This window comes from Alosa alosa, chromosome 17, assembly GCF_017589495.1.
Source record: "Alosa alosa isolate M-15738 ecotype Scorff River chromosome 17, AALO_Geno_1.1, whole genome shotgun sequence".
NCBI lineage: Eukaryota > Metazoa > Chordata > Actinopteri > Clupeiformes > Clupeidae > Alosa > Alosa alosa.
Genome location: NC_063205.1, coordinates 26,410,697 through 26,438,231, shown reverse-complemented (window position 1 = coordinate 26,438,231; position 27,535 = coordinate 26,410,697). Strand labels below are relative to the sequence as shown.

The 27,535-nt window shown below is 40.1% G+C and overlaps 1 protein-coding gene and 2 long non-coding RNA genes across 3 annotated transcripts; all 3 read right to left on the bottom strand.

Annotated features, from left to right (window-relative positions):
* Positions 1-721: 721 nt before the first annotated feature.
* LOC125310810 lies at positions 722-27,535 on the bottom strand. Its single transcript, XM_048268528.1, has 7 exons — positions 27,527-27,535; positions 10,388-10,551; positions 10,046-10,205; positions 8,420-8,607; positions 5,579-5,797; positions 4,540-4,758; positions 722-1,531 (listed from the first exon to the last, which is right to left on the bottom strand). The coding sequence occupies exons 2-7, from the start codon at positions 10,478-10,480 to the stop codon at positions 1,301-1,303; spliced, it is 1,110 nt and encodes a 369-aa protein (XP_048124485.1). The 5' UTR covers positions 10,481-10,551; positions 27,527-27,535; the 3' UTR covers positions 722-1,300.
* Positions 14,200-18,995, bottom strand: LOC125310811. Its single transcript, XR_007196360.1, has 2 exons — positions 18,609-18,995; positions 14,200-14,822 (listed from the first exon to the last, which is right to left on the bottom strand). It is a non-coding gene; the product is annotated as an uncharacterized LOC125310811 (long non-coding RNA).
* On the bottom strand, positions 20,021-26,006 carry LOC125310812. The gene is made up of 2 exons (XR_007196361.1): positions 25,266-26,006; positions 20,021-20,854 (listed from the first exon to the last, which is right to left on the bottom strand). It is a non-coding gene; the product is annotated as an uncharacterized LOC125310812 (long non-coding RNA).

Genomic DNA, 27,535 nt, shown 5'->3' with positions numbered 1-27,535 from the left:
TGACAGCAAGCAGCTTTGGAGTTTTGGAAGTAGGCTGCAGGCAGGCAGCTGAGGGATACATAACTGGCATGCGTAAGGTAATGGTAAGGGAAAAGCAACGACCGAAATGCAGTGTTGAAACACGGTATGAAACGATTAAATATGCAAACACAGATCCGTATAAACACTGACCCCTCGAAAAAAAATCTCCCATTTTTGGAAAGCTAAATGTTGACAGGTATGTATAGGTCTATCCAAAGTATTTCTCTTTTCCTTAAAGGTTGTATCAGCGATGGCAGGGTAATGTCACTTTTGTTGATGTTGAAACAAAACAGAGAGCTAGCTCGCTACCCCCTCCCCCTCCCTTTTGTGCAATTGAAACTCTCCTGAACACACATCTCGTCGGTTATTGGTTGGAACACTTTATTTTGCCTTTGAGTGGTTGACAACACTTGTTGATAGCATTTGTTTTGTGTGCAGATCTCAGAGCCTAGGCTGCCTACAGAGACTTGTTTTTTTACGGCCTGCTTATGGGGCGGGCAGCTAGCGAATCGTTAGGAAAGATTAGATGAATGTGATCATTTATGTTTGGGCCTTTTTTGGGCCTGCAATCACTGATACAACCTTTAAAGGAGAAATCCGGCGAGTTTTTCACATAGATCTCTGTTTCTCAAAGTCACCGAGTGCTATCGGTACAAAAAAAAACAAAACAATCGGTTTTACCTAGCTCGAGTTGCTACAACCAGGCAGCTTGCTGCGCTACACTCTGGGGGCATATCCATGAGCTCTCATTTACATACCACAGAGTGTAGTGCTGTAGCTGCCTGGCTGCATTAGCTGCTGACTGTAGAAACTCAAACTTTCGGGGTTTTTTTGTACCGACAGCACCCGGTGTCCTCATGAAGCGGAGATCTATATGGAAACTCACCGGATTTCCCTTTTAACTCAGATGATCCATAGGCACCAAGTAGCCTTGTCAAGGAAGGAATTCAAAAATAATGACGCAATTGCTCATCAACAACCTTATATTTCTCTTCTACTTATCTCGTAGGTCTAATTAACTAACTCATTTTCTATTTAATGGATAGTGATTAACTATGTAATCATTTATTTTTTGTTAATAATTGAATTAATTCATACTATAAAGCAGATATTACACCAGACATTTGATCATTTGTGTAGTTATTTGCTAAAAGGGTTTTGTTTTTTTTAAATTTCAACATAATTTGAATGCACTTCCGGTTTAAGCCCCACTCATTTCCTGGTTCTATCCACATACAGATACAAATACAAATGCGAATGATTGCTCCGCTTCACACCCCTATCGGGCACCATCACCCATCCCCACCTCACTGGCTCCCTCTGGGTTCTGCACTCCAGTTTCAAGGCTGGGCTCGGTATGCCAGTCCCCATTCCCCTCCTGTTGAGCCTCCAGTGCTTGCTGCTCTGGAACAGCTACAGCCGATGCCGCTTCCAGCTGCAGTTCAGCAACTGGCGATGCACTTGGTGACACATCCCTCGCAGCACAGTCCACGTCAGGCTGCAGACTGGCCTGGGATGGCGACAAAGCAGGTGGGTCAGTTATTTCAGAAAGGCAAGAGCAAGGTAAACTACGTAGGTGTGCATACCATACTATTTATTCCTGTAGGAACCCTTTAAAGCAATGTCAGTTCTTGGCGGCTCAAGCAACTAGCTATGCATTAATCCTTAAAGGTGTAAGCTATGTTTTGAAATTCATGAACGTCATTGAAGGCTACTGAACATTGTGCTATTCGTGCCAGATGAATTGTTGGCTCCCACTTTTAGGCTAGATCTTGTGATGAGATATAGGCCTATTCAAAGTATTTATCTTTTCCTTAAAGGAGAAATCCGGCAAGTCTTCACATAGATCTCCATTTCTCAAAGTCACCGAAAGTGCTGTCGGTACAAAAAAATGAAAACAATCGGTTTTACCTAGCTCAAGTAGCCACAGTCAGCGGCATTACGCTACACTCTGGGGCATGTCCATGAGCTCTCATTTACATACCACAGAGTGTAGCTGTAGCTGTCTGGCTACATTAGCTGCTGACTGTAGAAACTTGAGCTTTCGTTTTTTTCATACCGACAGCACCCGGTGTCCTCGAGAAGCGGAGATCTATTGGCCTGGAAAATCCAGACCCTGATAATCTTGAAAGATTAAGGGTCTGGCAAAGAGCAATGTAATGGCCCAACTCGAGGGGCGGCAACAAGCATGCATTTAAAAATCTCACTGCACGCAATTGGATAACACTAGACCATGTTTCCTCTGAATGATTTCGACTTCGACGCAATCGATAACACTACTTAACAATGTGTACTGTCCTCCAACGCTGTAGCCATATCTTCACCAGTTTAGCTGGTTCCCCCGGAATGCAAGGGGAAAAAGTAACGTGCATCATTAGCTTTTTGCCAGAGTGTCTCGCAGAGACAATTCCATTGTGATTTCACGCGAGAACTCTGGATTTCCAGGGTAGAGATCTATATGGAAACTCACCGGATTTCCCTTTAACTCAGATGATCCATAGGCACCAAGTACTGTAGTCTAGGCCCATAGCCTTTTCAAAAGGAATTAAAATGTAATGACGCAATTGCTCATCAACAACCTTATATTTCTGTTATACTTATCTCGTAGGTCTAATTAACTAACTAATTTTATATTTAATGGATAGTGATTAACTATGTAATCATTTATTTTTTGTTAATAATTGAATTAATTCATACTATAAAGCAGATATTACACCAGACATTTGATCATTTGTGTAGTTATTTGCTAAATGAGTTTTGTTTTTTAAATTTCAACATAATTTGAACGCACTTCCAGTTTAAGCCCCGCTCATTTCCTGGTTCTATCCACATACAGATTCAAATACAAATGCTAATGATTGCTCCGCTTCACACCCCTATCGGGCACCATCACCCATCCCCACCTCACTGGCTCCCTCTGGGTTCTGCACTCCCAGTTTCAAGGCTGGGCTCCGGTATGCCAGTCCCCATTCCCCTCCTGTTGAGCCTCCAGTGCTTGCTGCTCTGGAACAGCTACAGCCGATGCTGCCTCCAGCTGCAGTTCAGCAACTGGCGATGCACTTGGTGACACATCCCTCGCAGCACTGTCCACGCCAGGCTGCTGCAACCCTGACTGGCCTGGGATGGCGACAAAGAAGGTGGGTCAGAGTTATTTCAGAAAGGCAAGAGCAAGGTAAACTACGTAGGTGTGCATACCATACCATTTATTCCTGTAGGAACCCTTTAAAGCAATGTCAGTTCTTGGCGGCTCAAGCAACTAGCTATGTATACATCCTTAAAGGTGTAAGCTATGTTTTTTGAAATTCATGAACGCCATTGAAGGCTACTGAACATTGTGCTATTCGTGCCAGATGAATTGTTGGCTCCCACTTTTAGGCTAGATCTTGTGATGAGATATAGGCCTATTCAAAGTATTTATCTTTTCCTTAAAGGAGAAATCCGGCAAGTCTTCACATAGATCTCCATTTCTCAAAGTCACCGAGTGCTGTCGGTACAAAAAAATGAAAACAATCGGTTTTACCTAGCTCAAGTAGCCACAGTCAGCAGCTTACTGCGCTACACTCTGGGGGCATGTCCATGAGCTCTCATTTACATACCACAGAGTGTAGCGCTGTAGCTGTCTGGCTACATTAGCTGCTGACTGTAGAAACTTGAGCTTTCGTTTTTTTCATACCGACAGCACCCGGTGTCCTCGAGAAGCGGAGATCTATTGGCCTGGAAAATCCAGACCCTGATAATCTTGAAAGATTAAGGGTCTGGCAAAGAGCAATGTAATGGCCCAACTCGAGGGGCGGCAACAAGCATGCATTTAAAAATCTCACTGCACGCAATTGGATAACACTAGACCATGTTTCCTCTGAATGATTTTGGACTTCGACAATCGGATAACACTACTGAACAATGTGTACTGTCCTCCAACGTTGCAGCTATATCTTCACCAGTTTAGCTGGTTCCCCGGAATGCAAGGGGAAAAAGTAACGTGCATCATTGCTCTTTGCCAGAGTGTCTCGCAGAGACAATTCCATTGTGCTCTCGCGAGAACTCTGGATTTCCAGGGTAGAGATCTATATGGAAACTCGCCGGATTTTCCTTTTAACTCAGATGATCCATAGGCACCAAGTACTGTAGTCTAGGCCCATAGCCTTTTCAAGTAAGGAATTAAAATGTAATGACGCAATTGCTCATCAAGCAACCTTATATTTCTGTTATACTTATCTCGTAGGTCTAATTAACTAACTAATTTTATATTTAATGGATAGTGATTAACTATGTAATCATTTATTTTTTGTTAATAATTGAAGTAATTCATACTATAAAGCAGATATTACACCAGACATTTGATCATTTGTGTAGTTATTTGCTAAATGAGTTTTGTTTTTTTAAATTTCAACATAATTTGAACGCACTTCCAGTTTAAGCCCCGCTCATTTCCTGGTTCTATCCACATACAGATTCAAATACAAATGCGAATGATTGCTCCGCTTCACACCCCTATCGGGCACCATCACCCATCCCCACCTCACTGGCTCCCTCTGGGTTCTGCACTCCGGTTTCAAGGCTGGGCTCGGTATGCCAGTCCCCATTCCCCTCCTGTTGAGCCTTCAGTGCTTGCTGCTCTGGAACAGCTACAGCCGATGCTGCCTCCAGCTGCAGTTCAGCAACTGGCGATGCACTTGGTGACACATCCCTCGCAGCACTGTCCACGTCAGGCTGCATTCCCCCTGAACCCTGACTGGCCTGGGATGGCGACAAAGAAGGTGGGTCAGAGTTATTTCAGAAAGGCAAGAGCAAGGTAAACTACGTAGGTGTGCATACCATACCATTTATTCCTGTAGGAACCCTTTAAAGCAATGTCAGTTCTTGGCAGCTCAAGCAACTAGCTATGTATACATCCTTAAAGGTGTAAGCTATGTTTTGAAATTCATGAACGTCATTGAAGGCTACTGAACATTGTGCTATTCGTGCCAGATGAATTGTTGGCTCCCACTTTTAGGCTAGATCTTGTGATGAGATATAGGCCTATTCAAAGTATTTATCTTTTCCTTAAAGGAGAAATCCGGCAAGTCTTCACATAGATCTCCATTTCTCAAAGTCACTGAGTGCTGTCGGTACAAAAAAACAAAAACAATCGGTTTTACCTAGCTCAAGTAGCCACAGTCAGCAGCTATCGCAGCCAGGCAGCTTACTGCGTTACACTCTGGGGGCATGTCCATGAGCTCTCATTCACATACCACAGAGTGTAGCGCTGTAGCTGCCTGGCTACATTAGCTGCTGACTGTAGAAACTTGAGCTTTTGGTTTTTTCGTACCGACAGCACCCGGTTTCCTCGAGAAGCGGAGATCTATATGGAAACTCGCCGGATTTCCCTTTTAACTCAGATGATCCATAGGCACCAAGTAGGTCCATAGCCTTGTCAAGGGAGGAATTCAAATGTAATAACGCAATTGCTCATCAAGCAACCTTATATTTCTCTTATACTAACTCGTAGGTCTAATTAACTAACTACGAATGATTGCTCCGCTTCACACCCCTATCGGGCACCATCACCCATCCCCACCTCACTGGCTCCCTCTGGGTTCTGCACTCCGGTTTCAAGGCTTGGCTCGGTATGCCAGTCCCCATTCCCCTCCTGTTGAGCCTCCAGTGCTTGCTGCTCTGGAACAGCTACCGCCGATGCCGCCTCCAGCTGCAGTTCAGCAACTGGCGATGCACTTGGTGACACATCCCTCGCAGCACAGTCCACGTCAGGCTGCATTCCCCCTGTACCCTGACTGGCCTGGGATGGCGACAAAGCAGGTGGGTCAGTTATTTCAGAAAGGCAAGAGCAAGGTAAACTACGTAGGTGTGCATACCATACAATTTATTCCTGCAGGAACCCTTTAAAGCAATGTCAGTTCTTGGCGGCTCAAGCAACTAGCTATGCATGCATCCTTAAAGGTGTAAGCTATGTTTTGAAATTCATGAACGTCATTGAAGGCTACTGAACATTGTGCTATTCGTGCCAGGTGAATTGTTGGCTCCCACTTTTAGGCTAGATCTTGTGATGAGATATAGGCCTATTCAAAGTATTTATCTTTTCCTTAAAGGAGAAATCCGGCAAGTCTTCACATTAGGGTTGGGTATCGTTTGGGTTTTATCCGATACCGGTGCTAAATCGATACTTTTAAAACGGTGCCGGTGCCGAAACGGTGCCTGAACCGGTACTTTGTTTTAAAAATGTTTTAAATTAAAATGATCTGAAGCATGAATTGCTTTTTTTTATTGATAAGACAAATTTGAACATGAAATTGAACTGTTATATTCAATTCACTATCAATATCTCATTGCTCCTACGAATAATACATTTAAATGTTAAAACAGCTTGCCATGCATGCACACTGCTTTCAAGTTTACCCAGTGTAGGCGGTTTGCCATAAGGTATGTTAAAACCGCTTGCCATAAAACTGGCAGGTCATGGACAACGGCATTTGCAAGGAAGCAAATCTAACAGGGACTCTACTTTCCAGTTAATTCAGTGTATTCCCAAATGCTTCAAGCAATTTCATGTCTTAATCCATAACACGCAGTAGTTTTGAACATGTTAGGCTACATGTCGGTGTTGAAGTGTTTAGATTCCCAGCGCTAGCCTAGTAGACATTTTAACAGCAACTATGGCTAGCGCTAACACCAGTCAGCTGATTTTAATTAGCGATAACGTACGGAGATGGTTTCGTAGCCTCTTTGACAGCTCAGTGACATCAGGTATGTAACCTACATATTTATGTTTTTGCCAGCTTACTTTTAACATTATCTTCATATTCATTGTGATGCTATATGGGCCTCATGCACATGAAAGATTAATAGCCTATGCTATTATGTTGTTTAACACACCGTGAAATAAAGTTTTCACCTTACAACTTTGCTGATAACATTTCAAATAAATGTCAGTTAGCGCATTAGCAAGGATATTGTGTAACGTATAGGCTAGCCTACTGTTGATGTTGTTTCATAGCCTTTTGCTTGTGTGTAGTTAGGCCCACTGCTAGATTTTGACAAGAGCTCGCAATATCGCTTTAAAGTAAGCTACTTGGGCTCACGCAAGCTGTCAAACACTGTCCACTCGCCTATGTGGTGCACCCCTCTGGTTTATACATCCAGTGTTTATCATGTTAGCTAACTGTATCTGGATGTGTTGCTATCAGAGCAAGACGTTAAGACGTTAGAGATGGCGCATGACATGCAGTGATGCCTCGAAAAAAAAAAAAAAAAACGCTATTTAAGCACCGAAATGAGGCACCGAAATCCATGTTGTTATTTGATGCAGTTACTACCGTTTGCGTCGGCACCGGTGCCATATTAGAACCGTGTTTCGGTGCCCAACCCTACTTCACATAGATCTCCATTTCTCAAAGTCACTGAGTGCTGTCGGTACAAAAAAATGAAAACAATCGGTTTTACCTAGCTCTGGGGGCATGTCCATGAGCTCTCAATTACATACCACAGAGTGTAGCGCTGTAGCTGTCTGGCTACATTAGCTGCTGACTGTAGAAACTTGAGCTTTCGTTTTTTTTCGTACCGACAGCACCCGGTGTCCTCGAGAAGCGGAGATCTATTGGCCTGGAAAATCCAGACCCTGATCATCTAGAAAGATTAAGGGTCTGGCAAAGAGCAATGTAATGGCCCAACTCGAGGGGCGGCAACAAGCATGCATTTAAAAATCTCACTGCACGCAATTGGATAACACTAGACCATGTTTCCTCTGAATGATTTCGGACTTCGACGCAATCGGATAACACTACGAACAATGTGTACTGTCCTCCAACGTTGCAGCGCTATATCTTCACCAGTTTAGCTGGTTCCCCGGAATGCAAGGGGAAAAAGTAACGTGCATCATTGCTCTTTGCCAGAGTGTCTCCAGAGAGACAATTCCATTGTTAACTCTCGCGAGAACTCTGGATTTCCAGGGTAGAGATCTATATGGAAACTCGCCGGATTTTCCTTTTAACTCAGATGATCCATAGCCACCAAGTAGTCTAGGCCCATAGCCTTTTCAAGGAAGGAATTCAAATGTAATGATGCAATTGCTCATCAAGCAACCTTATATTTCTGTTATACTTATCTCGTAGGTCTAATTAACTAACTAATTTTATATTTAATGGATAGTGATTAACTATGTAATCATTTATTTTTTGTTAATAATTGAATTAATTCATACTATAAAGATATTACACCAGACATTTGATCATTTGTGTAGTTATTTGCTAAATGAGTTTTGTTTTTTTAAATTTCAACATAATTTGAACGCACTTCCAGTTTAAGCCCCGCTCATTTCCTGGTTCTATCCAAATACAGATACAAATACAAATGCGAATGATTGCTCCGCTTCACACCCCTATCGGGCACCATCACCCATCCCCACCTCACTGGCTCCCTCTGGGTTCTGCACTCCGGTTTCAAGGCTTGGCTCGGTATGCCAGTCCCCATTCCCCTCCTGTTGAGCCTCCAGTGCTTGCTGCTCTGGAACAGCACAGTCCACGTCAGGCTGCATTCCCCCTGTACCCTGATTGAGTGGCAATGGGGATGGCAATGGGGATCTCAATGACTCCCCTGAAGCAGACAGAGGGACAAAAGGTTTCAGTCAGTTAAAATGTACTACCATTTCAGGTCCCCCTTCAGGCAAAACCAACCTATAAAGCACATTTGAAATGAATTCTAACAATTTATATGGGCTTTTATAACGGCTCTGCATTTTTTTACTGAACCCCCCCCCCCCCCCACCCTTCCTGGCTTTATTTTGGACCCACACCAACTCCCCAACAGTGTAGTACTGATGGTTGACTTTGCCATCAAATACAGCCTTCTGCTGTCCTCAGGCCTGGTCTTGATGTCTTTTGACCGCCCCAACCACTGTAGACAGTATGTCAGTTAGCCCCACCACATAATCCGTTACTGCAGAGAACCATTCCCTATGATAAGTGTCCCACATCACATCCACAGAGAGAATTATCTCCCGCCCAAACAAAACCTTATATGTGTGAACCCAGTAGAAGCGTGAACACTGCTCCTATAGGCCATAAGAACATAGGGTAACAATATATCCCAGTTACACTGGTTGTCTTCCACAAACAATGGCAACATGAACAATAGGGTGCGATTAAACCTCTCAACCATCCTATGAGATTCAGGATGGTAGGGAGATGTTTGTGTTTTATGTATACAGAGCAGTTGACAAACCAGTTTGTGGACTCAACATTTGGACTCAAATGTTTGTGGACTCAACATTTCTGACTTGGCCAGACTGGATGCTATGTGGAGCCCCAAACCGACACCCACTGTTCTACCAGGACCTGAGCCACCAATGCAGCGCATAAGCTTCCGTCTATGTTGACAACAAGTAATCACCCACTACTAAAATGCATTTATTTTTATTTGGGGCTTCAGGCAATGGACCCAATATCCATGGCAAGGCACTCTAACGGTCAAAATGTAGGGTGGCTCTAGGAGAAGGCCCCTGAGACTTGCGAGAGGCACAGTCTGGGCATGCTCTACAAAACTGCTGAACATCCCTAAACCATCCGGGCCAATAAAAACGGTCTTTAACTTTAGCCTGCAGATTTTGAATCCCTAGGTGGGCATCAAACACATTACAGCATTTGCACCACAAAAGCATCAGCTAAATGAATAAATAAACCGTAAGTTTGTAAGTTTATGCTGTTAATGTCAAGTTGTCCTGACATTGACACGTTATACCATCTTGGTTAATGTGATGTTGTCATGACAAAGTGGTCAGAAGGTTATGTCAGCTTGGTGAATGTCAAGTTGTCATATAATGAAGACATCCCAAACAAGGTCAACTTGACAGTCAAAATTACATTAAAAAAACAAGATTAATGAAACTTTAACATTCAAAACCACTACTTATTGTTCATGACAGGTATCATGGCATGGTTGTGACAGTGTCATGAACACCCCTCCCCATGCACACCCCTACCATTACCATTTATTAAATTTCAATCATATTCTTTAGTATCCCCTTCAGTTTTACCTTCACTTTGGTCTGACTGCTGTTGATTCAATGGCATTCTTTCTGCATTGTTCTCTGTCTGCTGATCCTTCTCTTCATTTTGCCAACCCACATAAATCAGCAAAACGATGTAGACCACTATCAACAAAGCAAGGGTAATAAACAGCCCTATGGACACTCTCTGAAATAGATGGATTGGCATGTGTTAATCGCTTTTCGAATTTTCTCATTCTTAGTACACTATGGAAATAGTTAGCAGACACTTGTATCTAAAGTATAACTAAAATGTAATGCAATGAATCATAATTATTATAATTATAATAATTTAGACCCATCCTGTTATCAAACATTACAATATCATACCTGAGAATAATTGAACAGCTTGGTTGATTTAATTATTCCTTCTTTATGTAGAGTTTGGTTACTATGATCCGGTTCGCACCACTTTGTAGGCATTCCTTTCAAGGAGTCAGACGCTGTCCAAACACCATCCAAATCGCTCTTCTGACATAGATAGTAGTGTCCCTCTGAGTACCACAGTGTGAGCCAAGTGAATATGGAGATACAACATGACAAGACAACAATACATGCGTAACATATTTTCATGTTTCTTCTTTTTTTCTTTTCTTCATCTTTAGCTTGTTCTTTGTTTTCTTCTTTTTCCTTTTTCAGCAGTTTTGTGTAATGATGGAATTGGATGAGCATAGTAAGACAGATAATTATGATACCTGAACTACTCACAAGCCCACAGAAAACTAAATTGTTATCTGGGTTGCAAGGACAAATGAACTCTTTTTCTATCAGTTTTTCCACTACAGCAAGGACAACACATGATAACACAATATCCACCTGAAGGATGAACTTAGAAAATGAAGAAAACATCTTGCCCCTTTCTAATGCTCTACATATCACAAAAAATATTTTAGAATAGCAGGTTGTTCTTATATATACCCTGCCACCCTAAGAGAGGTGTTCCTGTGGCATTAACCCATCTGATTGGCTAATTCAATAACACTTCCTACCCTCTTTTTGCAGTGGTCTCTAATGTGCTATAGAAGATATATAAGATAGTGAGCCTTGTGATCAGCATTAACCAGTAAGAAGGACATAAAAGCATGGAAAACTGTCCTGAATTATCTTTCTTACCACAGAGAAAGATTACCGGTAACCATATTTATAACACACCACCAGTGAGAAACTCTTTGAAGTGGCGAGATAACTCTCAAGTTTGAAAACAATGCCCTCTCCTGTTGGAAATAAAAAAAAAACACATATAACACTAATGTCCTCATCCTCATCCCATGACCTGTACCTGTCTTGTCTTAACTACTGTAAATAGATCCTAGGTTGTTTTTACTCTGGAGTTACACTTTAACAGGGAAAATGTTACAGTAAAGGCTACCCTTACAAAAAAATCACTCTGGTTTTCTGTGTTTTTTTAATACAATTACCATGAGTTTACAATATTAACTCATGGTGATTACGATATGCTCCTTACCATAGTACCACTTCATAGTAGCTGTGGCAGTATGATGGTTTATCCATAGCATAGTAGCTGTGGTTCTACCATGGTTTACCTATAGCACTTTATGGTAACTATGGTTATAGGGTTTAACCATAGTGAAACCATGATAATAAAAGCATATCATAAATCATGGTTTTCATGGTTACCAAAAATAAAACATCAGCATTGTGAGAATTACTTTATTCTATATTTCATGTCACCAGAACACTTCATCACAAATAGTCTTGTTCATCAAACATTTCACGTCTCACACAAACAGCAGGAAACTTGACAGGAAACCGCTCACTCACACCAGTGTTCGAACAGTCAATCACATTCACACACACACAGAGCAACACAAAGGTCTTGAACATTTGCCCTCCTGTTTATGTTAAAGTTATTGTTTGCAGTGACATGTAGTTTCACACCAGCAGCCACCTTTTTCCACATTTTCGTGACTCAGTTCTTGTCTTACTAATAAGCGTGTTTTTTTCTTTTTGTGTCTTCTTGTTTTTACCATCCTGTATTTCTTGCAATCACTGCACTTCTAACTCTCCTTGTATACAGTTATACAGTTGTGGTGGCCATTGTTGCATCCTTGAGACAAATAATAATTTATTATATATATATATATATATATATATATATATATATATATATAATCAATTATTATTTGTCTGTGACGTCACAGTGAGCGGGCTTATTTAAGTGTGAAAGAGAAAGTAAAAGCTTACTGGTGAACAGACTCTCACAAAGGCAATTTCAAAAGGAACAGGGAGATGCTTTCCAAAGTATCAGCACCGATCATAAAAGCCGATGCTTTTTTGATTGTTGTCATTGTAGTGATAGAAAGGCTGCTAGAGAAAGAGTTTAACTGCCCTTGCAATCAAAACAACGCCTTTTTTTGCAATGTGCTTGTTGCTTGTTCAAGTCTCATTTTCGTTTCTCTCACAGTGCTCATCCAGATTCCTCACTACAAGAAACTGCAGAAATGTTGTGATTGCTCTCTTTTTAACTGTTTGTTTGGCATATGTCTGTCAGCACTTATATCCGTGTTTAGTTGGTACATAACTTGGTACTTTGATGGGCATTACTATGTCTGCAAGATGAGCACCTGGGATGGTGTTTGGACAAAACTTGGCACGATTCCCTCACAAATGGTGCAAGCCTTCAGGTGGCAACGAGACCTTCATCGAATTGCAAAGAATGACGTCTGCAATGTGGGCCCTTGATTCTCAGGTATGATTTATTTATTGTTATAATATATTTTGCAGTTACCATTTATGAGCCTGATATCTTTAAACTGTAAAGCGCATATAATAAATAACTTTTAAAAATATTATCATATATTTTTTTTAAGTTTTTAAAAAAGCCACTTGACACATTACAAATGTTTGATAAAATGGGCATAGTTGGTAATGTTGGCTGTTTCATTTTTTGTCTTTCAGGACATATCCATTAAGCTGTTTATTGCACTTACTGTGTTTATTCTTCTCTACAATATTATTCTGATTCTTATGACTTTAGATGATAATGATAGTGATGGTGAAAATGAAGATGGTAAAAATAAAGATGGTAAAAATAAACAAGCTAAAAATAAACAAGCTAAAAATAAAGATGGTGGAAATAATGATGAGCAAAGCACATTGAATTGAATTTCCACATTGCCATTGATCTTTTAATGAGCACTGATAAACACAGTGCATATCCATATCTAATTTGTCAGTGCATACATAGATAGATAGATATTTAAATAGGTAGACAGCATAAAATGGAGGATTTGTTTTGTAATTTATATCTGTATGTCAATCTCTTGGTCAATAAATATGCCAATATTTGTCAATCTATCTTTCATTCTATGTGTTAACCTATTAGTCAATACATGTATCTGTCAATGTATGTGTCAATCTATTGGTCAATAAATATTTGTGTCAATCCGTCTGCATTACATGTGCCAATCTATCATTCAATAGATGTGTGTATAGAGAGAACCGGCCCTGGTCTTCTAAATGAAGGAATCAATTTTGTTTAAGTGTTGCAGTCATTTAATATCAATGCAGCATTTATTGGACTCTCAGTACAAGAGGTATGTCCTAACCTAGTATCTCAGTGTGTTGTGCAAAGAAAACTCTCATCTTCCCAAGACATTAAATCCAAAACCAAAACACACACAATAAGAAATCTCATATCTAATGCACCACAGTTGATTCCCATCAGATATTGTGTTTATCTGTTGCAGATATTGTACATGTTTAAATAGCATAAAATAAGAAAAGGATTCGAAAAAATATCGGCAAGTAGTTGTGACAAACTGTAAGATTAACAGACACAGTTACTCATGCCCCTCAGCCCAGAGCCCTCAAGACAGTAGAGAGGCTATATGTAGGCTCTGATACACACTGGAGTTGCTAGGTGCCCATTCTCAAGATCTGTTTTTTTCTCCATGTACCCACTGCAACTGCCAACACTCTGAGCGTCTCAGCTATGTGGGGAAGAGATCTACAGTAATAACTTCCTGTCACAACATCCGTCTTCATCTGTAGACATGTAGCCTACATGCACGCGTTCTGCATCTCTATGTGGCAACTATAGCCATGTAAAAGCAAAAATTATGTGAAAGCTCAGTTAGTTATTTAATACATAACAAAAATCAGTAGATAAACAGAAAACATAAAAAGAAGTGAAACATGATAGATTTTAATCAATGTTAAATTTACTGGTAAATCAAAAGAAAAATGTTGAGCGAAGAAACATGGATTGTCAAGCATGTGTGTAATGTTAAAAGAGGGGGGAGGGGTAGGCCTTTTTTCACCTGTTAATAATAGGTCAACTTTCAGCCTGACAATACTTCCATCCCCCTCAACTACAACACTACCAACAGTGAAAGTAAAGGGCACAGAGAGACATAACATAATAATTAATTAATTTGATATCTAAACATGAAGGACAAACACCTGTATTACAGTATTAACCACCCTGAGAGATGAACATCTTTTTTTTTCTCAGAGCATAGGTTTGCTTTGGGATGGGAGGGGTGTCATAGAAATGTGACTATAATGTTAGAATTCCTTGTTCAATTGTACATAGCACCTTCGACACAATAACAATACATGTTAAGATAATCACATCTCTGATTTTTGTCCTTGCATTTTTCATCTGCTGTTAGCTCCTTTGTCCTTGGTTTCCATTTCCAGCCTGATCTTTATGTTCATTCTTCAAACTCATGGGAATAAAAAAAGTGGTGTAGATGGCTATACACACAGTAAGGCCAATGAACAAATCAATGGATGTATTCTGAAACAAATGACACAAATATAATACCTTTATAATTATTACAGGGTAATTTATCATAATATAATATAATATAATATAATATTTACACTGTAATAACAAACATCAGGTATCATACCTGAGACTCAATGAACCACTTGATGGAGAGAATTCTTTGTTATTCGTAGAGAGTTTGGTTGTTATGATCAGGCTTGCACCACTTACAGTACGAGGCAATCCCTCAGAGTTCTTTGTCCAAGTATCATGTGCTCTGCTGACATAGGTAGTAGTGTCCATCAAAGAACCACACTGTTAGCCAAGTTAATAAAGAGATCGCTGATGATATTGATAAGCAGAACAGAGACGCACAAATAGTATACAGCCCACCAAGGCCACACCTTTTCAGCAGTGTCTTGTAACGAGGGCACTGTATGAGCACAGTTAGAGAGGGGATAATTACACTCGAACAAGAAACGAGCATGTTCATCATGAAAGTATCACGAAAACTACCTCTATGAGCTGCTGCATACCAGAAAACCTTTAGCATCCTCTCGGCCCTTTTATAAACCCTGGCACACTCAGCAAGCGAGGTCTTTCTGTAATGGTAACATGATCTGGTTGGATCACACTCTCTGCCCTCCTTTTGCAATGGTCTCTATTGAGCTACAGTATTATGTAGCACAGTGTGGTCTCCAGTGTGGTCTGCATTATCTAGAGGAGGGGATTTCGATCAGTGGTTTGTGGATGTATTGCTGGTAGACCCTGGCCATGCATTGACTAATGTGGTTTCAATTTGATTATCACTATTTGTCGTTCAGTGGTTATTCTCAGGATGTTTCCTTGGTCAGAATGGTGATCCCTGGGTCACAATCTGTTGAAACCCCTGATCGATAGAGTAGGGCAAGAAAGCAGGTCTTCTAATACAAACGAATGACTTGCTGAGAGTGCCAGGGTTTATATAAGGACAGGGAGAGGATCTTAAAGGTTTAGATTTTACATTCAACTTTATTATCATCGTGCAGAGTACAGATACAATGGAATGCAGTTTGCGTCTAACCAGAAGTGCAAAAAAGCAGAAAAGTGCAATGTGATATACACAGTATAGACAGGTGGTACAGTATAAACAGTAGTATACAGACATATAATAAGGTGTATAGTGCAGTATAGACAGTAGGGTAACACTTGACAGTATCGACATAAGAGTGGCATGACACCGTCATGAACACATGACACTGTCATGACACATGAACTCTAACCCTAATCCTAACCCTAATTCTAACCCTAATCCTAAACCTAACCCTAATCCTAACCCTAACTTGTTATGACAAAAACCGAATGACACTTACAGAAGCGTTATGTCATAAACGTTTGTGACTTGTTTATGACACGTTCATGAGAGTGCATTTTATAAACAAATAGAATCCCAAAGCAAACCTTTGAGATAAGGAAAAAAAAGGAAAAGGATGTTCATGTTTAGATATACAATTTTAGTGAATAAATTATTCCTTAAATTAATTAATTTAGTCATTATTACGTTTGTCTCTCTGTGCCCTATCAGTTCACTGTTGGTAGTGTTGTAGTTGAGGGGGATGGCAATATTGCTAGGTTGAAATTTCACTTATTCTCAACTGGGGGAAAAAGTCTTACCCCCTTTCCCTTGTTTTCCATCACACATGTGCTTAACAATCCATTTTTTTCTTCTCAATATTTTTCTTGATTTTACCAATACATTGATTAAAATCTATCATGTTTCACTTCTTTTTATGTTGTGGCTAGAGCTCTTTGAAGCATTGTTTATTCATCCACCGACTTTTGTTTTGTATCTACTGTATGCTTTTCAGTTATAGTCAAAGATCAGAAAGTAATTCAAAAGCGCTTTCTCTGTCAAATTAAATCATTAGCTGAGTTTTCACAGAATGTTTGTTTTTACATGGTACTTTACATGGTTTTAATAGTTGCCACATATAGATGTAAAGTCTGTATGCAGTATGCGTGCATGTATATGCCTACAGATGAAGACGGATTTTTGTGGCAGGAAGTTATTGCTGCAGATCTCTTAACCACATAGCTGAGAAGCTCAGCGTGTTGGCAGTTGCTGTGGGCACTGGCGTGCACAGGTGTCACAACAGTGTTCCTTACAATGTGGTACAATGGTAAATATGGCAAACATTAGGAGTTTTTCTCTGTGGTATGACAGATTATTCAGAACAGTTTCTTATGCTTCTCTGTTGTTCTTTATAGTTAATGCTGCCAACACCCCCTTTGCAATATAGACCACTGCAAAGGAAGGGTAAAACCTGTAACAGAATAAGCCAATCAGATCAGGAACACCACAGGAACACCTCCCTGAGGGCAGCAGTGCCAGGACAAGGAGGGAACTCTGAAGCATCAGAAAACTTGTAATGGGCAAGATGTTTTCTGAATTTACAGCGTTCATCCTTCAAGTGGATTTTCTTTCGAGTGTTGTCCTTATTCTACTGGAAAGACTGGTGGAGAGAGAGTTCTACTGTCCTTGCAACTCATATAACCAATTCTTTTTTGGGGGGCTTCTGATTGGTTCATGTTTAGTAATTTTCTCTATGACTTTGCAAATCCAAACACGTCGTTACAAGGAACTGCTGAAACAGGAAACAGGAGAAAAGGCAAAAGACACAGAAAGAGAAGATGCTGGGGTAATTGAGAACAGTGAAGCACAAGAAATGATACAATTCAGTCGGATAGAGCGCAAAAGGGAGAAAAAGGAAAAAGTTTTGTATAGATGTATTGTTGTCTTATCAGGGTTGATTTCCTTAATCATTTGGATCACATTGTGGTACTCTGATGGACACTACTACGTCTGTCAGCAGAGCATGTGGGATGGTGTTTGGACCAAGCCCAACCCTTTAATACGAATGTCTCACAAGTGGTGCGAACCAAATAACCAAACTCTTCGTGAACAACAAAGAATTTTCTCCACCGATATGTTCATTTATTCTCAGGTATGCTATTCTAATGGTTGATTCTTGTTAATCTTAAATATTGATATTCTATTACATTGCATTTATGCAATACATTAATTGCACTATTTGACAATCAAGAATTTTGCTGAACCATCTGTTTCAGGTAATATCCATATGGATGTTTATTTCCCTTGGTTTTGTTATATGTATGTATTCCGGGTTGCTGATTTATGTGGATTGGAACTATTAAGAGAAGAAGACCAATTAAACAAGAAACAGAGGAAAAAGCAATGAAAAAAGCAGAGGAAACTATGCCCTGTGCTGCAAAGGATGCACTGTAAAATATATCTGTAGAAATGTGATGTTTTTGAAGGAATTTCCCCTGTATATGTTTACATTTACTTTACATGTTGCATTGTGGGAGCAAGGGTCCACACAATCACAGATTTTGAAACAAGAAAAGTTGATAGCGCTACGGTGCTCATTGATACAGATCCTGAGTTGCCTGTGCGTGCACCGCGTATACTGTAAACTGTAAAGGATTTGGGCTGCCTTTACAAAAAACTGTACAGTGTCGCATTGGTGGTTGTGATTGTCTACTGTTGAGTGAGTGCTACAGTACCTATGATTCTGTGTGTCAGTGAGATAATGTGTAATGTCAGTTAGTGAAGTTGTATTTGCGTTTTCCATGTTGCGTATTTATTAGTGTGTATTGTGTATCTTTAATTCTACCTTATGTGATTATCCTCGTGTTGATGTGTGTGCTTAACCTTATTGTGTGTTACGTGTGCGGTTGAGACTACCCTTGTGTTGCCCTGTGCCAATGTCTGTGTATGGCTTGATCTCTGTTCCAATACATGGTCATACTTACCATAAGTGGTACCTGTCTGTGTGTGATCACTACAATGGGAATTACAGAAACCCTGGGCTGAAAAACCTGAAAGTGAAATATCAATCAAAAGAAAAAGTTTCACTGTGTGAATGCATATCAAATGTGCTGTTTTTGTTTGTCCCCCCCCCCTTCAGGACACATGACAGTAAACACAGGCACAATGTGATTTGTCTTCCACCAGCAGGCGGCACTGTGTTGACCACTGCTGCTCAGCTGGTGTTCCTCTGATATTATTATTTATTCTTCACTCAGATTCTAAACCACAGACTAATGTCTGGGGATAAACACCGGAGTAAACAACTAGACACAGACAGACAGACGGACGGATGGACGGACGATCCCTAGGGGAAATTCAAGGTCACAGTAGCATACAGACAACACACATTCAATAACAGCAGAAAAAGTAATTAAAAGTATTTATTACACGGCTCTTCATAGTGCTGCAGAATGCTCCATTCACTTGAATGGGCCTTCCCAACGTTCGGCGGTCTGCTAATTCTGAATAACAGAGCGTTGCTAAGTATAACAGACCGCTGTCAAGGAAAATGGGCTTTGTGCTTCTAAGTCAATTCTTTCATATCACTACGCAAGGATTGGAACTTCATTCAAAAGTGAAAGCAGACGGTTGATCAGCTGTGTTCTAAAGAATGTTTGATTCAAGTTCAGCGTGTGTTGTTGCGAACTATTTGTTTCTCAGCAAAAGCCATGATGAAACGGTAACAAATAGGCTATAGCCTAGGCTATGTAGGCTAAGAGTCATATCGTGGGGAGTTTATTGTGTCGTTTTGGTAAGTAGCCGTGTAATAAGCGGGATAATGTATAGAACGCCGGTCATTGTCGGGAGATAGGTCCCTTCAGGGCGGAACAAGACCCCTCCGCTGCGCGTCGGGGTCCGGTTCGCCCTGTCGGGACCTACTGTATCTCCTATGACCGGCGTTTTATACATTATCCCTTACATAATATAAAAACACAACTAAGCAATAAGGACTGTAGAAGATAAAGAATATACAAAATACAAATTAAACTAAATAAAACTTAATCTAAATCAAAATTACCAAAAGCATTTGCATAATCAGATCACAGTGAACACACAGTGAGGTGAAGCAAACACTAATACCAGCGCAGTGAGCTGCCTGCAACAACAGCGGCGCTCGGGGAGCAGTGAGGGGTTAAGTGCCTTGCTCAAGGGCACTTCAGCCGTGCCTACTGGTCGGGGTTCGAACCAGCAACCTTCCGGTTACAAGTCCGAAGCACTAACCAGTAGGCCACGGCTTCCCCTTTAAAAGTGTTACATGATCAAATGTGTCACATGATCTGTGAAGGCGCTCCTTCACGGTACCACACATGTAGCCTAAAGGCCTAAGCAAAGAAGCTTATTACATGCTCAAAAAAAGATTTTTTTAACATTTATTTGTCAATTTAGTACAATAGTTTTCTGTATGTTCATGAACTGATGACCAGAGTTCACATTGTAAGGTATTAAATGGCATGTCATTGGACAGATGTTAGCATATTTTACAGCATTTGTACAGCAATACTAGTTATGCATGCTTTTAAGAGTCATTCTGGAAATCATTTTGATGGCACATACACTCCTAAAAGGGGAAAAGCACTTCTGCCGCACTCTGAGCAGGTCTTATCGCTTGTAAAAATAGCCTAGGAAGTTTTCTGTAGGAACACATGCCTTTGTTATTGCACTTCTCAACTCTAGGGGGACCCCCAGAACAAATCTTTAGTGCTGCTTTAAGCAAAGTCAAAAAATAGAAAAAGAAAAAAGGTTCTTTCTTACCAAATGGATTTAGTACGGTCAATAAACCCGGGAAAAAAATAAACATGGGAGCCTAGTTTGGCCAGGTCTGGAAGGAGTGTGTGTGTGTGTTTGTGTCTGTGAGGGAGTGAGAGTGAGAATGCCTGTGTGTGTGCAACCAAGACCTACTTGTATTTAAAATTATGTATCCTGTGGATATGTTGTGTCTCAGTGAACAGTTTTATGTATTTGTGTCTATACTGTGTATATTGTACTGTCTATTGTATTGGTGAGACTGAGGACCGTTTTTACGCCTGACATGACAATAAAGTCTATTCATTCATTTATTTACACATGTGTGTACCAATAGGCACTGCATTCATACATTTTCCCCATCATTATAACTAATATAAATCAGCATAGAAGTGTAGACAAGTATACACCCAGTAAGGCCAACGAAGAGCTTGATGGATATTTCCTGAAATATACAAATGAAAGTACATCACATACAGTATAAGATGATGGCAATACAAGAGGATTATCAGTATAGTAAGTACGTATAGTAAGTATTTCACATATTTTACATATTAAGAGTTTGGTTCCAATCACAATGTCTCCATTGTAAAATATTCATAAATCCTGTTTTTTTTTTATTTTCTTCTCTCATTTCAGGTAATATCTATAAGTGTGTTGTTTTGATTTTTTTATAAAAAAAATCAAAGAACAAATTACCCAATTGCAGTTCAGGGGCCGTATTCACAAAGACTTTTATCTTACCACTAGGAGTACTCCTAAATCGCACTAAAAGATTTTAGCTAGGAGTTTTCTCTTAAAAGTTATTCACAAAGCCTTTCAGACCTACTTTTAGTATGGAAAAATGACAACTCCTAAACTAAGAGTGAGCCTTCGTTGCTATGGATGACGTCATTACTCATGCACGAGCCTGACTGAAGTGACCACTTTGATTGGCTGATGATTGTAACGCCGGCATGATTCCAAACACCTCCCTTACGATGATGAGTGACAGGTGACAGGTCTGAGAATGCGTGCGCTACATAGGTAGTGCGAAGGACGGAAGATGATGAATAAACTGAACTGAATAAAAAGGCCTAGCCTAAATGAATAACGAGTAAGGCCAAACAAATAGCCTAGTAGCCTAATGAAACATGCGGATTGATGCAGTATCTTTGCAACATTATTAAATTAACCTGTCACCATAGCCTATGCCCACGTTTGCAAAGAGGAGAACATTTTAATTTGATTCACAATGAAACGTTACATTTAATTTACATGTTCACAATGAGTAGTTTTGCTTGTTGTTGGTGGCGTTATTGCATCCCTTTTTTGCCTACAATGCAAAAATGTTCCCTCGCGATTGGAAGCTCCTGTAGCCGCATACGCATTTCAAAACATTGCGACGTGAAATGCCACAAAAAGGGTTTGTGAATAGGTCTTAGTAAGTTAGGAGTCCTCTCGACTTCTTTTAAGCTGTCCCAGACTTAGGTGCTACTTTTAGGTCTAAAATGATTTGTGAATTACTTTTAGTGAAAAAAATTAGGAGTCTTAAAGTTAGGAGTGACACGCCCATTATTTTTAGGAGTTGCTCCTAAATTCGCCAGTTAGGAGCTACTTTTACGGCCCCTGGGGCCGTATTCACAAAGCCTTTTATCTTACCACTAGGAGTACTCCTAAATCGCACTAAAAGATTTTAGCTAGGAGTTTTCTCTTAAAAGTTATTCACAAAGCCTTTCAGACCTACTCTTAGTAAGGAAAAATGACAACTCCTAAACCAAAGATTCTAGAACAGAGCAAGATAGATCAGTTACGTCATAGGCATGAAGTACGCTCTGAGCCCGACAGGGCGCCATTTTGGTAAGCTCAGCGCAACCTTTCATATACAGTTCCAATTCTATGAGCCCACCTGAACAGCTGTTTTTAACGTTGCCAGCTGTTTTTTTTTTACTCGGTAATGAACTGCAAGAACTGACAGTGTGAAAGGCCTGATTTATCTTTTTCCAAGTTTACACTGAATAAGGATAGGTAAATAGGCCTATTATTTAGACAGAAGTAGCTATTCCACTGGTAAATAGATCACATAAATTCCCATTGAGAGACTATAGCCTACTGATAAGCTAGCTAGCAGGCAAACTAACTTAGCTAACGTTATATTATCACCATTGTTCTTTTTTCTACCTGTAGGCTATACGTTAACCCTTTGTTCACGGCCTGCTTAAACACAGAGCATAGGCATAGGCTATTATTATCAATCACTAATAAGGTCAAGATTTCACTCGCGTCTGATGTAACTTAAATAAATGCAAATAGTTGGCCTAGGCTAAACACAACCGTGCTTGACACTAATTATTATCGTTTCCATGCAGTCAAAAACTCCCAAATTGTCCTGCTTGCCTATGTGAAATGCATATGACCACAGAAGTTCGTTTTAAAAATCATTAGCCTATACAGGCTGGACCAAATTAAAACATGTCTTTGTAAATGGCTTTGTAAATTAGGCTACGTTTAATTAAAAAGTGTTTCTTGCGTGCGTTCATTCTCTCATTCCCTCTCCAAAATGTTCCTGTTCATTGCGTCACATGAAACACAATTGAGACAATAGATTGACCATATTGTACAACTGCAAAGCCTTATCATAGGCATGTTATATTCATGACATGAAAAGTGGAACTTATAGAACGAAAATGAGAAATTGCGCAGTCGGCTAAACGTTTTAAACTTGCGCAAAACTGATGAACCCAGCATCGGTGCGTCGCATAAATTAAAACACAAATTGAAGCCGCACAGCTTGACCATTGGACAATCCTACCACAAAACCTTTCCATAGGCATGCAACGTTTATGACATAAAAATTGGAATATGAACGCATTTCATCACACCTGACAAATAAACAGGGCTGTGGCCGCGATTTGACTGATGTATTGAGCTCTCAGCGCAGTGCTGACTTGCGCGTCTTTGATGAGCGTATACAAAGGAAAGCCCCTCTAATCGGACGGGCAAGACTGACAAGGAGGCCAGCCCGTGGCTACGCGTAGCCTATGTCAAACAGGTGCTTTAATCTCTTCGACCTCCACAAATTAAGCTACAGTTAACTCCGTAGTCGTTTGAATAAGTTTACGATTGACAACGCGACTGACAACGTTGTGATAAATAGGCATTCTAACTTTTGCAAAGTCAACTTGAATGCATCAATTTTGAACAAAGTTGTGTAGGCTACACCGCGCCAGTTGTAGTCTGCATGAAGTTCTTGCACAAGCCACCGTTTTGTTTTCCGTAGGGGAGATGCGGGCTGAACCCGCTTGAGGGAGAGAGGTGCAGGGAGAGAATGGGTGCTCTACACTACGCACATCTCTATGAAATAATGTAGCCTAGACTAATCCATATTTTAAATATTTTAAAAACAATCATGGAAACCATGTCAATAGGCTAGACAGATGTTGTGAGTAGGCCTAATGCAGGAATGGACGTTACAGTTATTCAGTAACTATAACGAATTACTGAAATTTAAATTGTAATGTGTTACCTTTAGACTACTTCGTTTCCCAATAAAGTAACGAAATTACAGTAACACGTTACCCCCAACACTGGCCTATTGAACTTTGGTGGAATGATGGACAGATAGCCTAATTACCTAGCCTAATTTACCCTCGGAAATAATTCTACATTGTCTTTATACAATATACTTAACTGGTCTAGACATGGTGTGGTCTATTGTGTTTCACGTAATTTCAACATACAGCTTTACAGAATAAATATTGTTAACATGTTAGGATCAGCACCATAGGATTCCCACGGTAGCCAGCGTCTGTGACGACACCTGAGCTTACCAAAATGGCGCCCATAGAGTCATAGAACGTACTTCAACATATCCAACGTATTCTCCTGCCAGTAATCTATCTTGCTCTGTTCTAGAATCTTTGTCCTAAACTAAGAGTGAGTCTTCGTTGCTATGGATGACGTCATTACTCATGCACGAGCTTGACTGAAGTGACCACCTTGATTGGCTGATGATTGTAACGCGGGAATGATTCCAAACACCTCCCTTACGATGATGAGTGACAGGTGACAGGTCTGAGAATGCGTGCGCTACACAAGTAGTGCGAAGGACGGAAGATGATGAATAATTGAATGAAAAGGCCTAGCCTAAATGAATAACGAGTAAGGCAAAACAAATAGCCTAGTAGCCTAATAAAACATAGGCCTACGGATTGATGCAGTAGGCTAGGCTATCTTTGCAACATTATTAAATTAATCTGTCACCATATGCCTACGTTTGCAAAGAGGAGAACATTTTAATTTGATTCACAATGAAACGTTACATTTAATTTACATGTTGACAATGAGTAGTTTTGGTTGTTGTGAGTGGCGTTATATCATCCCTTTTATGCCTACAATGCAAAATTGTTCCCTCACGATTGGAAGCTCCTGTTGCGCATACCCATATCAAAACATCGCAACGTGAAATGCCACAAAAAGCTGTTTGTGAATAGGTCTTAGTGAGTTAGGAGTCCTCTCGACTTCTTTTAGGCTGTCCCAGACTTAGGTGCTACTTTTAGGTCTAAAATGCTTCGTGAATTAATTTTAGTGAAAAAAATTAGGAGTCCTAAAGTTAGGAGTGACACACCCATTCTTTTTAGGAGTTGCTCCTAAATTCGCCACTTAGGAGCTACTTTTAGCCTAAAAATTCTTTGTGAATACGGCCCCTGGTCTATTACCTGAGAAACATTATATATATATACAGGGAAGATATATTATAACAATTTGGAACATAACACTTAATATACTGCTTACTCATGTGTAGGCCTACACAATGGTATCTATGCAAAGTATCATATTCTTCAATACCAGTACTTGTAGTGGTGCAGGTATCATACCTGAGATTCAGTGGACCACTTTGTAGAGTTCAGTTCTTGCAGTTTGATGAAGGTATTGTTGCCACCTAAAGGCTTGCACCATTTGTTGGGGGCTTGCAAAGAGTTCTCTGTCCAAACGCCATCCCAGGTGCTCCACTTGCAGACAGAGTAATGTCCATCAAGGTACCACACAGTGAGCCAAGTTAACAAGGAAATCAACGCTGACATAAATATGCCGACCAAACAGTTAAAAAGAGAGCAACCACAACAGTCCTTCAGTTTCTTGTAGTGAGGAGTCTGGATGAGCAATGAGACAAAAATGATGATGAGACTTGAACCAGAAAGAAGCCCATAGCAGAAAAAAATGTTGTTCTGATTGCAAGGACAGGCAAACGCATTCTCTAGCAGCAACTCCACTGCTACAAGGATGATACACATCAAAGCATCTGCTTTCAGGATAGGTTTTACATATTCAGAAATCATTGTGCTGAACCTTTCACAGTTGACCTTAGTGAGAATCTGCTCATCAATTACTGATCTTGCTCTATTTCCTGCACCACTATATACACCCTCTGGAACTTAAGATGTTAATGTGATGCTGCTCTGCTCTTATTGGCTTATTCAGTTTGAAAACTTTTCAACACTCACTTCCTGTCGCTCTCAACTGTCTTATTTATATACAGTATAAGCAAGAAGTTTCGAGTTGTTTCGAATTCGAACAAGTTTCAAATTTTGAATAATAAAAACAATCTTTTTGATCATTTTTTTTTCCTTCTGGGCAACCACAATTTACCTAATTTCTAATATAGTCCAGCAAAATTGCTGAAAAAGCTGCTTTGTCTACCATCAGATGAAGAGATGTTTCTATAGGAACTGAGAGTTAAGACGCATTAAAGACAGGGGAAGATGTGGTTTCTGTACTTGTCCATGGCTACTGCATATGTTGCAAAATTGTATCGTGTGTACGTGAAGGATTTCATGCACACAATGTTCGGTTTTAAGACACCAAGGAAGAGTGAGGGGGATTTCAATACAATTGTGTCAAGCCAAAAGCCAAAATGATTCCAGGGAAGCTGAGGGTTTAAGACGCCTGACGAAGACCTGAGTGGTCGAAACGTTGTGTATCACCCACCATTAAACTGGGAGCTTTAGACACAGTGTGGATATATCTTCTTTTATTTTACTTAGTATTCCCAGTATCCAGCACCTGTAAAATGTATGTAGATGTGCGTACACCTCTACACTTAAGCTGAGGGTTTAAGGACATTTGAAGCAACCCATACAAAAGTGAACGGATAGTAACTAAAATGCAAATGCAAAAAAAAATAAACAATGGAACTGCATTTTACTGGAGACAGGAGACCAAGGCATTCATACTGTATGCATTTGCAGAATTTTGATAAGTGGTTAATGTACCAACTTAAAGGCGCAGTCAGCGATTGTGTGTGATTTCAAGCCCAAAACACTTTTTTGTCACTTTCAGCAATCATCTCCTCACAACCGGCAGCTGCCCACTCTGTGAGTACACTGTAAAAATGGTCTCTGTATAGGCAGCCCAGGCTCCAAAAACTGATAACAAACAAAGTGGGGGCAGACCCCAAGCAAAAATTAAACCCTGCATGGGATTTCTCTGGGAATACTTAAGGTAGGGGTGAGTTACCTCTCTGGCGTGTTTTGTTTAGTCCTTGGTTAAAATATACTTTACATTTTTTGCAGAAAAAGCGCCTGCTAATAAATGTACACATAAATACAAACAAATGTGACTTCCTGAAATCTCTGACTGCAGTTTAATTTTAGTACTGGCTATGACTCCTAGAAATTGGTGTCCAGACCAATTCTCAATTGTCATTCTCAAAATGCTGTTATACAGTCATGTCTTTTTACAGTCATCTGTTGTATTTTAGTCAATACAGAGGGTTCCTGCAAAATAACTGTATTTCCATCAATTGCTAACAGTGTAAACATTCTAAGGATATTATAAATTAACTTTTTTCTTTTTCTTTCAATTTTAAATATTATATTCATAATCACTTCTCACACTGTTTATATTCAGAATGGGAAAAAGCTTTAAAAATATATGAGAACCATTTCTCTGGGACTTAAACTGAGGTAAGCCAAATTCGTTCAAACTTCAATAGCCCAAATCTCCCTTAATACTGACCCAAAACACATGCACTTTCAGTTCCACAGGTTTGTTATATGTCTGCATCAGCATTCCAAGTTCATTCAAAACTATGGCAATGTGGTCTAAAAATGTGAAAAATGAACTGACACAGACTTACCCTCCTGAC